Genomic DNA, 12,881 nt, shown 5'->3' with positions numbered 1-12,881 from the left:
GACGAGAGGGGATGGGACGGCGGAGCGCTGGCTGCCGGGAGGGTAGTAAAGAGGACGGTTGAGTACGCTCTCCACGCACTCTACGCACCTACGGCTTAAGTCAGGTCAGGTCAGGTTGGCTAGCCAAGCATCACGAGGAGTCGAAGGGAAGGGCCGGACGAACAAGGGGTGTGGGAGTCGGCGGCGAAAAAAAGGCGCTAGGGGCGGGGCGGGGGCGGGGCGTGGTCTTTTTTGCTTTGTTACGTTGCTCTCTCTCTCTCTGTGTGTGGATTGTCTCTCTCTCCTTCGCTTGCTTTTTGCTCGCTCTCTACGTATGTTACGCATTTTTCCCTCTCTCCCTCTCCCTCTTTCGACGGTTTGTGCTGCTGTTTTTGTGTTGCCGTTGCGGGTTGCTGTGGCTGTTGCTGGTTGGTTGGTTCTGTTCTTGTTTCTTTTTTTGTGCGGTGGCTTTGGCTTGGGCTTGTGCTTGTGCTTGAGCTTGAGCTCGTCTTTTTCTTCTTCTTGTTGTTGGTTTCTGCGCCTGGATTGCTGCCGGGGCCGGCACCATGCCGTTCTCTGGCGCTGAGGCGGGACGAGGAGCCATGAAGACATGTGTGGTTTTGCTGCTGCTGCTGTTGCCATTGTCGTCGATGAAACACGCTGGCTGGCTGTGGAGCACGTGGGAGGCGGAGGCGGAGGTGGAGGCGGTGCCGCCTGCGTGTGTCTGGCTGCTACCTACCTAGGACAGAAGAGAGGGGGGTCTGTGTTGTACGAGTATGTCTAGCTTTTCTTTTTTCTTATATTTCGTTGAGTCGATGCCGACGCCGTAATGGGATTAATTGTTGATGATGCTTTTGTTTTGTCTGGCTGTGGGCTGTGGCTGTGGTTCTCTGGGATGTGATGTGTGTGATGTGAGGCTCTGCCACTGTGGTGATGGGTGGAGGCGCTGTCCATTACGCCATGGCCTACCGTGGCTGGGTGTGGCTTTTGCTGCTGCGCATGGGTACCACGTACGTACCTCCCTGCCCACCTGCCTAGCTACGTACTCTACACACAGGTTGTCTCCAGCACTAACAGCACAGCCACGCCTTCATACTTGTACGCGCATAGCCACCACAACGCCTCCATCGCGCTATCTGCCCACAGCACAGCCCACCTATCCTATCCGGTCAGCTAAGCCTAACCACCCAATCTCCTTTCTGAGCCGCAAGCACGCCATCGTCATCGTCGTCGCCGTCGTCGTCGTCGTTGTCGTCACTACGGCGGAGATGCGCAGACGGGTCGACGTGCTCTGCATACACTCATAAGCTGTGACTGTGCGCTGGCTACATGACATGGCACAACACGGCACGATACGGCACGGCACGGCACGGCACGGCAGACACTGAGGCGACGGGCTGCTGTTTGCGGTGATGCTGCGTGTACATGTACATGTATATGTGTATGTATATGTTGCTTCACGCGTACACGGCAAGGTCTGTTTGCTGGGTGGTAAGTGGGTGTCGTGGGTGCGTAGTAGGGCGGGTGCGTGAGGGGGACGAGGGTGAGGGGGTTGTTGCGGTTGTACGGCGTGTATGTGTTGTGTGTTGTGTGGTGACTGGTTGTCTGGGGGTAAGGGTACGTGCAGCGTGCCAGAAGTGTCAGTGCCAGTGTATGCATGCGAGTATGCGTGCGTGCATGTGGGAGATAATGTACACACGTAGGCATTGAGCCGGGATTAGGCCTGGATGATGTATGTATGTATGTAAGTACATACATTCACGCACACACATAGATTATGTGCGCGTGGAGATAGGTAGGACATTCCGCATTCCACCACCGAAGCTGCATCGCGGTCCAACAATCCCAGCCGGGGATACTTACATATATAAGTACGTACATACATACATACAGACAGACAGACAGATAAGCAAGACAGCAGCGCGAAACCTAACCACAACGTCAGTCCCAAAAAGGCAATAATGACGGCGTCGACACGCCTCTACAAGCCCACGCATCCCCATCCCTCCCTCTACAGATACGCCTCACCCCTCACCCCTCACCCCTCACCCCTCACCCCTCACCCCGTACCCCGTACCCCGTACCGCCCCCGCCAGGGCCGCCGTCCTAGCACGAGCACAACACAACACAACACCAAAGCACGCACGCCCCCCTCCCTCCATTCTGCACCCCAAACCCGGTCGCAGAACCCTGTCCACGCCCACATACACACACATACACACACTTATACGCACACATACATACATACACACGCACACGCACCACATCACTGCACACTGCGCACTGCACATACAGCCTGCGCGTGCGTACGCACGTCAGCAGCACCACCGATAGCGACAGCGGCAGGCAGGGTTCTGTAGGGAAAAAGACAGGACAGGACAGAACGGGATGGCCCCGCCACGCACTGCTTTGACACGTGCAGGTAGCCGCTGGCGTGCGCGGGGCTTGTGCGACCTACCTACTGGTGGCGCTGGTCTTGTTTTCTGGTGTAGGCGTGTGTGTGTGTGTGTGTGGAAGGGAGGACTGCTGGCATGAGGGTATGGCTGGACTGGCGGCGTGCTTGCTAACTTACTTACTAAGTGAGGGGAGTGGGTGGACAAACGTATATGGATGAAAATGTACGGAGTACGTTATCATATGAACATATCGAGTAGTAGGCTCTACTTGGCTTTAGGTCAAGCAAACATATTCATTGTTAAATCAAAACGTACGGCATATATTTCGCTTCTAGAAAGCGAAGACTGAAGACAGGCAAATGAGTGAGCAACAACAAGGTTGGTTACCTAGTTACTCCCACAACACTAACGACGACGATGACAACAACGCGTATACCATGCGAGAACCCAGCCTCAGCACAGCACCCAACAACCCAAACGTTATTTCCTTTCCTATTCCTTTCCTATCCCTTCCCCTTTTCTTTCCTTTCCTTCCTTTCTCCACCACCCCCAGCAACCCAAGCAGCGAAAACGAAAGCGAAATCAAAAGCCCCAAAGCAAAAAAGACGACGAGAGGCCTACAAAACAACAACACTAGCCTCCAGCACGCCCTCGGGCGCAATCAAGCCCGCGACCACATCCGCGCCCACCGCGCGATCAACGCCTAGAATCATCAGGGACTCGTTCTGGCGCCTGACGTTTCTGACGGGACCGCCATCTGCATCGGTTTCTGCTTCTTTCGCAGCACCACTCCCCCCAACACCACTCCCCCCAACACCACTCCCCTCACTGACACCAACACTGCTCCCACCATTCCCCTCAGCCCGCCCAACCCCCTGTGGCACCAGCGCCGCCTCCCCACCCGCATCAACCAACGGCGCAACAATCATGCTGCTGATATTAACGCCCGCGCGCCCCAGCCGAGACCCGACAAAGCCAATCTTCCCGCACGAGTCAAAGTTGCGACAGATGAGCAGGGTGCCCTCGGGCACGAAATTGGCCACGAACCGGTCCAGCCGGCTGATGTACGGCGTATCGGCCGAGACGAAGCCCTGGATGACCTGGTCTTCTTCTTTTGCTGCCACACCTCCCATACCACCCCCAACACCACTCACCCCTACCGCACCTCCCACGCCCCCAACAGCGCCCCCACTCTGCCTCAACTCGCCAGCACCACCACGGCCCCGTGACCTTGACGGCTCCCTCGCCGGCCTCGCCCGCAGCGTCACACAGCTGGCGTAGCCGCGCTCCCCGCCACTCTCGCGCCTGCGCTGCTCATTCACCAAGATGCCGCGCTCACTCGCAACCAGCTCCGCATTAACAATATTCACAGCCGGCGCATCCGCGCCACTAATCGGCGCCAAAAGGCCCTTAATCAGCGCCGCGAACAGCGGCTTCGTGGTACCCATCTCCGCAAGATGGCCCTCGTACACCAGGTCGAACGTCGAGCGGACCCCCGCCCTCCCGCGGCTATAGTGCTGCGTGTACAGCGCGCCCATTTTCTCAACCAGCGAGACGAAGGGCTGCAGGGCGCGGTACTCGTCGGGCAGGATGAGGGGGGCATTGACGGCGGAGCGGGGCAGCTCGCCCGCCAGGATCGAGAGCACCTGCTGGCACACGTCGAGGGAGACGGTTTCCTGGGCCTCGACGGTCGACGCGCCGAGGTGCGGCGTCGCGAGCACGCGGGGATGGGCGACTAGGCGCGCAGCGGGGGAGTTGGGGGCGGGTGGTTCGGTGCTGAAGACGTCGATGGCGGCGCCGGCGAGGGCGTGCGCGTCCAGCGCGTCTGCTAGGGCGGCCTCGTCGATCATCCCGCCTCGCGCGACGTTCAGGATGCGTGCGGATGGCTTCATGGCGCGTAGTTCGGCGGCGCCGATCATGCCTTTGGTTGAGGCGATGAGCGGCGTGTGGATGGTGAGGAAGTCGGCCGCTGTGAGCAGCGCGCTGAGGCTGGGTTGCAGGGTGATGGAGGCGGCGGCGGCGAGCTGCGTATTCGCGTACGGGTCGTAGGCTATGACTTTCATGCCCATGCCGGAGGCGACGCGCGCGACGGTGAGGCCGACTGCGGGGGTGCGTGCGGTTAGTTTGTGCATATGTGTGTGTGTGTGTGTGTGGAGTGGTTTAAGGGGGCCTGCGGTTCAAGCCCGTTTTGCGTACCTTTGCCTGCGCCGACAATCGCCAGCGTCTTCCCCTTCACCTCGACGCCAACGAGTCGACTGCGCTCCCATTTCCCGCTCTTCAGGCTCTGCGTTGCATCGCCGATATTCCTAGCCACAGCCAGCATCACTGGGGGGGGCATCAAGCGCATTAGCCATCACTCTGCCAACAACACCAAACACCAAAACAACCAAACAAACCACTCACAAGCAACCGTATGCTCCGCGGCCGCATTCACATTCCCCACGGGTGAATTCACAACGACCACACCCAACCTCGTCGCAGCCTCAACATCGACATTGTCGACGCCGACGCCCGCTCTCGCCACAACCTTCAGGTTCCTTGCCTTGGCTAGCAGCTCCCCCGTCACCTGCGTCTCGGAGCGCACGATCAGCGCGTCGTACGCGGCGATGATCTCGCCGAGCTCTTGCGCCGAGAGCCCCTTGCGCTCGTCGACGTCGCAGGTCTCGCGCAGCAGGGCTAGCCCGTCTGGAGAGAGTTTTTCGGGGACGAGGATTTTGGCGCGGGGGGGCGTGGGGGTGGAGGTGTCGGGGGAGACGGGGATGGGCATGTTGGTGTTGTGGAACAGAGGGGGGGGGTTGTTGTTTTGGTTTTTCTTCTTGTGCAGTGATAGGAGTATGTGCGATCTAGCTCGGCGGAGGGAGAAAAAAGAAAACTCACTGCGCCCCTCGGGATAGCCGTGCCTTTTGTACCTAGGTCGCTGGCAGATCGTCTGCTGGCTGGGTAACTTACTCTCGCCGTCCGTCAGCTGAGGGCGCGCTGCGCGCTGCTTGCCCACAGTCCCTCTTTACTGCTTTGGGCAAAGAGCGCTACATACCCCGCTCCCGCCCTCTAGCGTCCGCCTATCCAACGTCGCTATACTCGTACGCGCCTCGACCTGCGTCACTAGTACTGCAATCAATCGCACTATGCACGCATTATGCAATTGGGCAAAAACCAAACTTCATTTCATTCGTCCCTCTGATTCGTTTCCTGCGAAGCTTACCAGTTGGCCCGCTGCTTGAGCTTCTCGTTCTGGATCACCTCGATCCAGTAGCCATCAGGGTCTATCGTCTGTCAGCATTGTCGTCTAAATGGCGCAACGGGCCCGTCTTACCAAGGACAAAAGCAATGTTCTTCATGCGGCCGTCGGTCAGCCTCTTCTTCCAGTTGACCTTCTTCTCCTCGAACCTCGCGCACGCCGCGTCCAGGTCGTCGACCGCGACGCAGATGTGCCCGAAGCCCTGGGGCTGGTCGTTGCCGTTGTGGTACTTGAAGTCAGGGTCGGACTCGGTGCCGTAGTTCCACGTCAACTCGAGCAGGCCCTCGTGGTCCGCGACGGCGCTGACGCCCTCGGGGCTCTGCTCCGACGCGTCCGCTCCGTAGCCCAGGAAGTAGAGGTTGAACTTGGCGTCCTTGTTCTCGCTGGTGCGCTTGAGCTTCATGCCCATGACGTCCTGGTAGAATGCGAGCGACTTCTCGTGGTCCTTGACGCGGATCATTGTGTGGTTCTGTAGCTTCGCGTCAGCATCTGGTGCCCCCATCTTCAAGGTCCCACATACCATGCGGTAGGTTCCAACGTCCGTAGTCTTGATGCCCTCGGTCTTGTCGAGCGGGTTCTGCGGGATCAGCTCGACCCAGTAGTTGTCCGGGTCCAGGGCAAAGGCAATGTTCCTCATGCGTCCATCGGTCAGCTTCTTCTGAAAGCCGTAGCCTGCATCCTCCAGCCTCTGGCACGCGGCCTGGATGTTGTCCACCGAGACGCAAACGTGGCCAAAACCCTTGTGCGGCTCCGTGTTGCCGTTCGTGATCTTGTAGTCGGGGTCGTTCTCGGTGCCGTAGTTGTGCGTGAGCTCAATGATGCCCTCGCGGTCGGTCCAGTGCGCGCCGTGCGACACGGCCTTGGGGCTATCGTATGCGAGGAAGTAGAGGTCGAATTTTGCGTCGGGGTTCTCGAGCTTTTGGATCTGCTTCATGCCGAGAAACTCGTAGAACTCAACCGACCGCTTTGGGTCCTTGACGCGAAGCCTGCATCCGGCTGTCAGTATACGAGGCGATGAACATAGCCGGAACAAAACTTACATCGAGTGGTTGAGCTTGTACTTGGTGGGTTCGGTCGCCATGGTCGCGAATGCCTTTGCAAATGCTGAAATTGGGTGGGTGAAGGTCCTGGGACTGCGGAAAGCGGAGGTGTGTAAGGCGAGTCTTGGGAGGGCTAACATGGGGTTTGCTCAATGGTGGCTACGACGAAGTGGGCAGCTCAAATAACAAATGACAAAGTCCACTTATGACGTGGGTCCATCTGCGACAGCTCTGCCCCTCATCACGCGTAAAGCCGAACCGCCGAGACGAGGGGTCCGAGTGCTTGTCAACCACACGATACTACAACGGTCGGAGGGGCAGATATATTGTTGAATTTTTTATGTCCTTCTTGAGGAACACATCCAACCATGAGTACAGCCTCTCGACCCACCTCCGGAGTGATCTGTAGGGAGCGTTTTGAAGGTACTGCGTGCACACCTAGGTGCTTCTATAAGTGGGATGGTATTTATAAACTAACTTGACATGTTTTCGGTTCTACGAAGCACCACTCACCGTGAGGATAAATACCATTGCCTACCCCTCGAATTGTGTATGACTTTTGCATTTGTGCCTCCTAAAGGCCCTTTGCCTTCGGGAGAATTTCTCTAAACATAGGTACCCAGAAAACGCCTCATTTCTCATAACAATGGCCGACGCTTACAACCCGAACGGATACGTCTCGCCAGCACTGGGCGCCTCCTCAGGCTGCGCAATCTCGAAAGCGTGGACCGCCTCCGTCCGATCAAACCAAACAAAGCAATCAAACTGCTTGGGCAGGATGGCTGCCGAGTAGTGACTCCAACGCTCCGTCTTGGGCCGATAGATCACGCCAATGAATCTTTCGAGCCGCTTCTTCATGAGTGCGTTCCTCAACTCGTCATCGATACAACCTTCCCGAAGGTCGAGCTTGAAGCTGGGAATACCCGTGTCGTGCATGACCCGCTCATAGCTGTCGTCCCGGGACGGATTAACGGTCATTACCTCCATAGGCTCATCCCATTCGTCGGCTGCTGCGACGGTGCCGGTGTGCGTGCCACAACCGATGATGCTGCAGCTCGCGCCCCACTGCTCTTTACATAGCTGTCCGATGTTCAGCTCGTTCCTTGATTCGCCCATGCCCGTGTAGCGAGCGTCTCCGACGTGCGAGTTGTGTGCCCATACGACTGCTTTCGACCCCTTGCGATTCTGGAGCAAGCGCACCAGCGTCTTGAAGAAATGGGTGTCGCGTTGATTCCACGAATCATCGCTACCGTAATACATTGAACGGTAGTAACTTTCTGCGTCGCGGACCAGTCTAGCATTCATCTCTGCATCGAAGAAATCCTCACCGTCGTCCTCTTTGGCGAGCTCCAACCGTTTCTCCAAGAGGTCTTTGAGCATGTTAACAACCCCTTTCTCGCACGGCGCAGCATTCTTGATAAACGAGTTACGCCCGTACTGAGCTGGGTCATCCATCCATGGCTCAAGACAACCGTAGCGCTTCTTCGCAAGCTTCGCGGTCTCTGGATCAACTCTGTCCAAATAGCCTTGCACGGAGTGGATGGAGGTGCCCATGGAATACAGATCAAGACCGGCGAAGCTCGTTCGACTCTCCGGTGCCAGCTGTGCATTGTGTCTACGTAGCCAGTCCACAAAGCTTTGGACTTCGGTGTTGCGCCACATCCACCGGGGGAAGTGGTCGAAGACGCTGAGCTTCCTCGTGTGCTGCGAGGGATTCTGGCGGACGTATCGATCGACAGACTTTGCATCGGGCCAGTCAGCTTCGATGGCCACAATGTTAAAGCCGTGGTTTTCAATCAAATGTCTCGTAATTGCTGCACGGGCGCGGTAGAATTCGGATGTCCCGTGACTGGGAAGCGTTAGCATCATCAGGCCGGCTGCGTGCTCGAGATGGCAGGTCGTCACCTTCCGTCGCCGATTAGTACAACTCTGGACTGGCCAAAAGAGTCGAACATGGCGCCGAAAGAGCTATCTTCGATGGCAGGGAGCCGTTGGGCTGCCTCTTTTACCATTGTAGTCAGAGAACGGACCATTGTGCTGGCACGAAGGGATGCAAATAGGGATAGGAAAGTGGATGGAGACTGTTTCGATGAAGTCCCTGAGAAACACTTTATTTTTTCGTCACACCCTCGCGACTGCCCGCAATGATGCTCGCTGCGAGATCGTAACAGTGACGTCAGCCGCCAATGATGAGCGCGCGCGCAGGGGGTTCTGAACATGCATGCTCGGGCCTACAGCAGATGTCAGTCGCCGACTGGACAGAAATCAAAATAAGTTATAGTGAGATATGGCCAGACTATGTAAGAAGTATTTCATCCCCATTGCGAAACGGTTGTTCCGGCTACATACCTATAGAGCTTACGGGTGAGCTGCACACAAACCGGTCACGAAGGAGCGAACGGAGGACGGTGCCGGAGTCAGGGCGGCCAGACAGGAGACCGAGTGCAGCAAAGGGAGAGAGCACCAAGGGCAGCGGAAGACACGCATTCATCGGGGTCCCGACGGCAGACCAATAAGTTTTCCGTGAGTCCCTGACGGCAGGCCGACCGTCGGGCGGCGCCGACGCCGAAAAAAGAGGATCCTGGCGCCGTTGCCCTTCCTCATCGCGTATAGCTCGCCGTGTCTTGCATTGAAGCAGTCTGGGGGCCGGGGAAGCCAGAGTCATGCCGCCCTTCCTGCGGCCGCCATTGTGAGCGAGAGGTAGTTAGGTTGTTGATAGGTTACCACTCCTGGCACTCACTCGCAGCGGCCGCCACGTGATGTCAACGGCGCTAAGCGAGAGAGGCCAGCGGAATTAAGATAAGCTTGGCGCTTAGCAACGGGCTACCTAGTTGATCATCATCGGGATGGCCTGGACAACCACCCGCACCAATCTACCTACAGCGTCGATCTGTTCTCCCATATTCACATGTTGACGCGTAGTCCGCCTGCCGAACATACTCACGGAGCTTCACTCTCGCACCAAACAGACGCCGCGGAGCCGTCCCAAAACGACTACGCCCTGCCTCTGCGCCTATCAGATCTCATCTCGTCAAGCCAGCTCAGCTCCTTTAACTCCTCGCTGAACGCCAAAGTCCTTCCTGTACGTTCCGTTCACAACGTTGCCTGTCCCCATTGCTTGCCTCCAGGCCTCCCGTCTCCCTTTGAACATGCCCTGTCTCCTGCCGCCGGCCCTCTGCGTCACGTTGCACCTGGCCGTCTCTTGTTTGCCCGTGCCTCCCGGTCCCTGCATATATCTGCTGATTCGCGATTCCTGAGGTTTCGTGCTAATCCATCAATGTCTTCCACAGCTCAGGGTCACTCGGGCTCGTCGCCCATCATGCTCAACGTAAAGAAGCTCAGCGACCTGCTGGCCAAGAATGTGGACCCCAAACTTTACCCTCGCATGTTGTAAGTCGGAACGAGCTGATCTGCGCTCGGATCTAGCTGACCATTTTAGCGTCATGTCGCCAAACGGAACTCTATTGGCTTACTCTACTCCGGCAAATATCAAGGAGCTCAGAGACCAGGCCGCCCTGATTTCTATGACCTGGAAAGAGCAAGAAGCTAAATTCGACTCGCCTGACGGGGAAGCAAGCTCATCCAAGCTCCTGGAAACCCTGACAATCGAGTTCGACAACAACAACCTGATCGTGCGTGCTATTCAACCCAAGCTTCTCCTTGTCCTTGTTGGTGGTGTTCCACCCGGCCGGAAGCAATCTTTCAAAGTCACGCCTGAAGCCCAAGGCGACCCGCGTTACCCGCCAGCCGCAGAGCCGTCACCTTCTCAGCCGCCTTCAGTCATCGGATCCCCGGAAGCGCCTTCATCAGCCTCAATCGCTGAAAGTCATCTCAGCATACGCGAGAAAGATCTCAAGTTAGGAGCATTGCACATCCAACGCAAGAAGATCGATTCGATGACCAGGTTCATTCGACGGGATTTCGAGCGGAAGGGCTTCGTCATGCCTGACGACGTGAGCTTTCCCTAGACATGATTTTGTACATGATTCTACACTTACGGTCTTGTAGAACGAACTCTTTCTGCAGAACGCGCCTGGTTCCTATCCCATGTTCAGCAACCAGGATGAGTTTGATTCTGAGATGGATCCGGACTACGCAGAGGACTTTGCTCAGCCATGACTAGTATGCGACGGCATTTGCACGGATAGGACGGTTGCTTCTCATTTTCACGATGGGCGTTTCGGCTTAAGCCGGAGCAGTGTGGATGATTGGATGTCATCGCACGCTGGCAGTTTCGGTTGTCGATATTCCGGCTGCTTTGAGATATCCTGTACATTTCACGGCTTCACATTGAGCGATTCAGCGGCATGGCGACTCGGCTTTTGACTTTGCTTTATTCCTTATTTCTTCAGTACCACGAGCATTTCTGCGCATTTGACCTCTGCTGGCGACGGTGAATGGGAAAGATAGAGGTCGAAACCCACACTTTAGCATGTACAGTAACGTCCGTCACTGTCGAGCGAAATTCACCGTCTAGCAAGACATGGAAGGATACAACACGCCTTGTCTAGCTACAAGCCTGAGCCCTGGATATAAGTGAAAGGGTCTCAAAGCGCAGATGTACTACAAGAATCTTAACTAGATTTCAATTCTACTCCGTATAACCGTTACTATATCGTTTTGATATGAATCTGGCTTGATGGTGATGGACCTTAGGAATTCTGCGGTGCGATGATTATCTCGGAGTTGACGTGACTGGCCAGAGCGCCCGTGGAAGCTCAGTGACAGCGTATGACGTCGTGCGACGGAGCCGGGGGTCATAGCTCGGCATCGACCTTCCATCGCTCCAGACACCCGCCATTCCCCTCCCTTCTCCCGCATCTCAATTGAAACGACCTACATCCCTCGCAACTCGAGAAACGGTTGGTGCCTCACCATCAGAAGATTCCTCACAAACCGTAGCTAACACCACTCTCACAGCGCATCTTGTCGCACAGCATCCACACACTTCAACCCTTCAACCTTCATCCTACACCCACCATGCTCGCCCCCGTAGCCGCAGCAACACGCCGCATGATGGCGACGACGCCCTCTGTCCTCCGCGCGACCGCGCCCCGCGCAACGCGCCTGTCGGGCGTGCGCGCCCTGCACAGCAGCCCTCTCCGCTCTCTCCCCAGCAAGGACTCGCAGGACAAGGACAGCCTGAACCCGCGATCGACGGAGTACAGCAAGAGCAGCTCAGACGACGCGGCAGCAGCAACGAGCAAGACGGCATTCGACCCGAACCAGACGAGCCCAGAGGAGCAGACGGCGTCGGCGGAGGCTGAGAGTGGGGAGGTGAGGCAGTCCAACGTAGGTTCTGTTCTGAGCGTGGGAGCAGAGCTGAGCTTTCGTTCTTTTTCTCTCCTGTTGCGAGGTCCAACGGTTTGTGAGATGTGCTAATGTGTGTTCAGGATAACAACCCGCTTGATGCTAGCCCTGCCAATACCGAGATGAGCCAGCCGAATGACTCGAGTGCTGGTGGCGCCCAGGGCTCCCCTGGTGAGACTACTGGTACGAGTGGACGCGCGAGGACGAGTGGTGGTGGAAGCCCTAAGAAGGCCGGTGGCAACCGCAGTGGTTAGGCGGCGAGATGGCCCGGCAATCGAAGATTGTATCATCGTTTGAGGATGAACGCTCTGCATGTATTTATTGGAGTAAGAGTGATTTGACAGTCAGGTAGAGTTGGCGGTACTCTATGCATCCTCTCGCGTTTCGGTATCCACATGGAACAGGTTGATTTGGTTAATTGACATGTACAAACTTTTGACGTATTGTCTTTTATTGACGTTCGCTTGACAAGGCAAAAATTTAGTTGCTGTCGCTGTGTTCTTGTCGTCTTTCTGCATCCAAGTTCATTACAGGAAGCACGGCCGTCTACTTTTCACATTCAACAACTACAATATTATTTTCTCACGTTCTCTCTACCATGCCACCACACCCCTCTCGAGCCGTCTAGACCTACAGCACATATGCATTACCGACCAGACCGAAACACATAACGTGGACATACAGATTGATCCAAGCATCAGCACAAAGAAGGTTTCACCCCTCCTCCAGATGACCGTTTTCGTCCACGTATGGAGCCATCCACGCAACTATGAACTAACCACAACTAACTTCTTGAAACCTTGGTAGAGGCTTGTGGTTCCTGGTTTTCGTGTATATGGGCGTACTTTTCGCAAACATGTGGCGGGGCTGATGGTTCTATATGAACGAGGTCTATCTTAAAACCTCAGCTATCAGCAA

The 12,881-nt window shown here is 56.3% G+C and overlaps 6 protein-coding genes across 6 annotated transcripts; 2 read left to right on the top strand and 4 right to left on the bottom strand.

The window, feature by feature from the left end:
• Window positions 1-7: 7 nt before the first annotated feature.
• Window positions 8-723, bottom strand: K452DRAFT_149332 (uncharacterized protein). The gene has a single exon (XM_033535520.1). It carries the CDS (start codon window positions 619-621, stop codon window positions 106-108), a length of 516 nt encoding a protein of 171 aa, XP_033391741.1. The 5' UTR covers window positions 622-723; the 3' UTR covers window positions 8-105.
• A 2,269-nt stretch (window positions 724-2,992) lies between these two features.
• On the bottom strand, window positions 2,993-5,142 carry K452DRAFT_303107 (uncharacterized protein; the record flags this gene model as incomplete). Its single annotated transcript, XM_033542683.1, has 3 exons — window positions 2,993-4,476; window positions 4,572-4,700; window positions 4,779-5,142. 3 exons carry the CDS (start codon window positions 5,140-5,142, stop codon window positions 2,993-2,995), a joined length of 1,977 nt encoding a protein of 658 aa, XP_033391740.1.
• A 431-nt stretch (window positions 5,143-5,573) lies between these two features.
• K452DRAFT_238282 (uncharacterized protein) lies at window positions 5,574-6,694 on the bottom strand (the record flags this gene model as incomplete). The annotated part of the gene is made up of 4 exons (XM_033537649.1): window positions 5,574-5,638; window positions 5,689-6,082; window positions 6,134-6,599; window positions 6,654-6,694. 4 exons carry the CDS (start codon window positions 6,692-6,694, stop codon window positions 5,574-5,576), a joined length of 966 nt encoding a protein of 321 aa, XP_033391739.1.
• Window positions 6,695-7,310: 616 nt separating this feature from the next.
• K452DRAFT_238283 (uncharacterized protein) lies at window positions 7,311-8,686 on the bottom strand (the record flags this gene model as incomplete). The annotated part of the gene is made up of 2 exons (XM_033537650.1): window positions 7,311-8,502; window positions 8,559-8,686. 2 exons carry the CDS (start codon window positions 8,684-8,686, stop codon window positions 7,311-7,313), a joined length of 1,320 nt encoding a protein of 439 aa, XP_033391738.1.
• Window positions 8,687-9,972: 1,286 nt separating this feature from the next.
• On the top strand, window positions 9,973-10,621 carry K452DRAFT_238263 (uncharacterized protein; the record flags this gene model as incomplete). Its single annotated transcript, XM_033537648.1, has 2 exons — window positions 9,973-10,043; window positions 10,093-10,621. The coding sequence occupies 2 exons, from the start codon at window positions 9,973-9,975 to the stop codon at window positions 10,619-10,621; spliced, it is 600 nt and encodes a 199-aa protein (XP_033391737.1).
• Window positions 10,622-11,456: 835 nt separating this feature from the next.
• Window positions 11,457-12,384, top strand: K452DRAFT_292737 (uncharacterized protein). Its single transcript, XM_033541430.1, has 3 exons — window positions 11,457-11,515; window positions 11,574-11,945; window positions 12,047-12,384. The coding sequence occupies exons 2-3, from the start codon at window positions 11,634-11,636 to the stop codon at window positions 12,215-12,217; spliced, it is 483 nt and encodes a 160-aa protein (XP_033391736.1). The 5' UTR covers window positions 11,457-11,515; window positions 11,574-11,633; the 3' UTR covers window positions 12,218-12,384.
• The last annotated feature ends 497 nt before the right edge of the window (window positions 12,385-12,881 follow it).

Source organism: Aplosporella prunicola (genome assembly GCF_010093885.1).
Source record: "Aplosporella prunicola CBS 121167 unplaced genomic scaffold K452scaffold_65, whole genome shotgun sequence".
NCBI lineage: Eukaryota > Fungi > Ascomycota > Dothideomycetes > Botryosphaeriales > Aplosporellaceae > Aplosporella > Aplosporella prunicola.
This window is presented reverse-complemented; position numbering and strand designations above follow the sequence as displayed.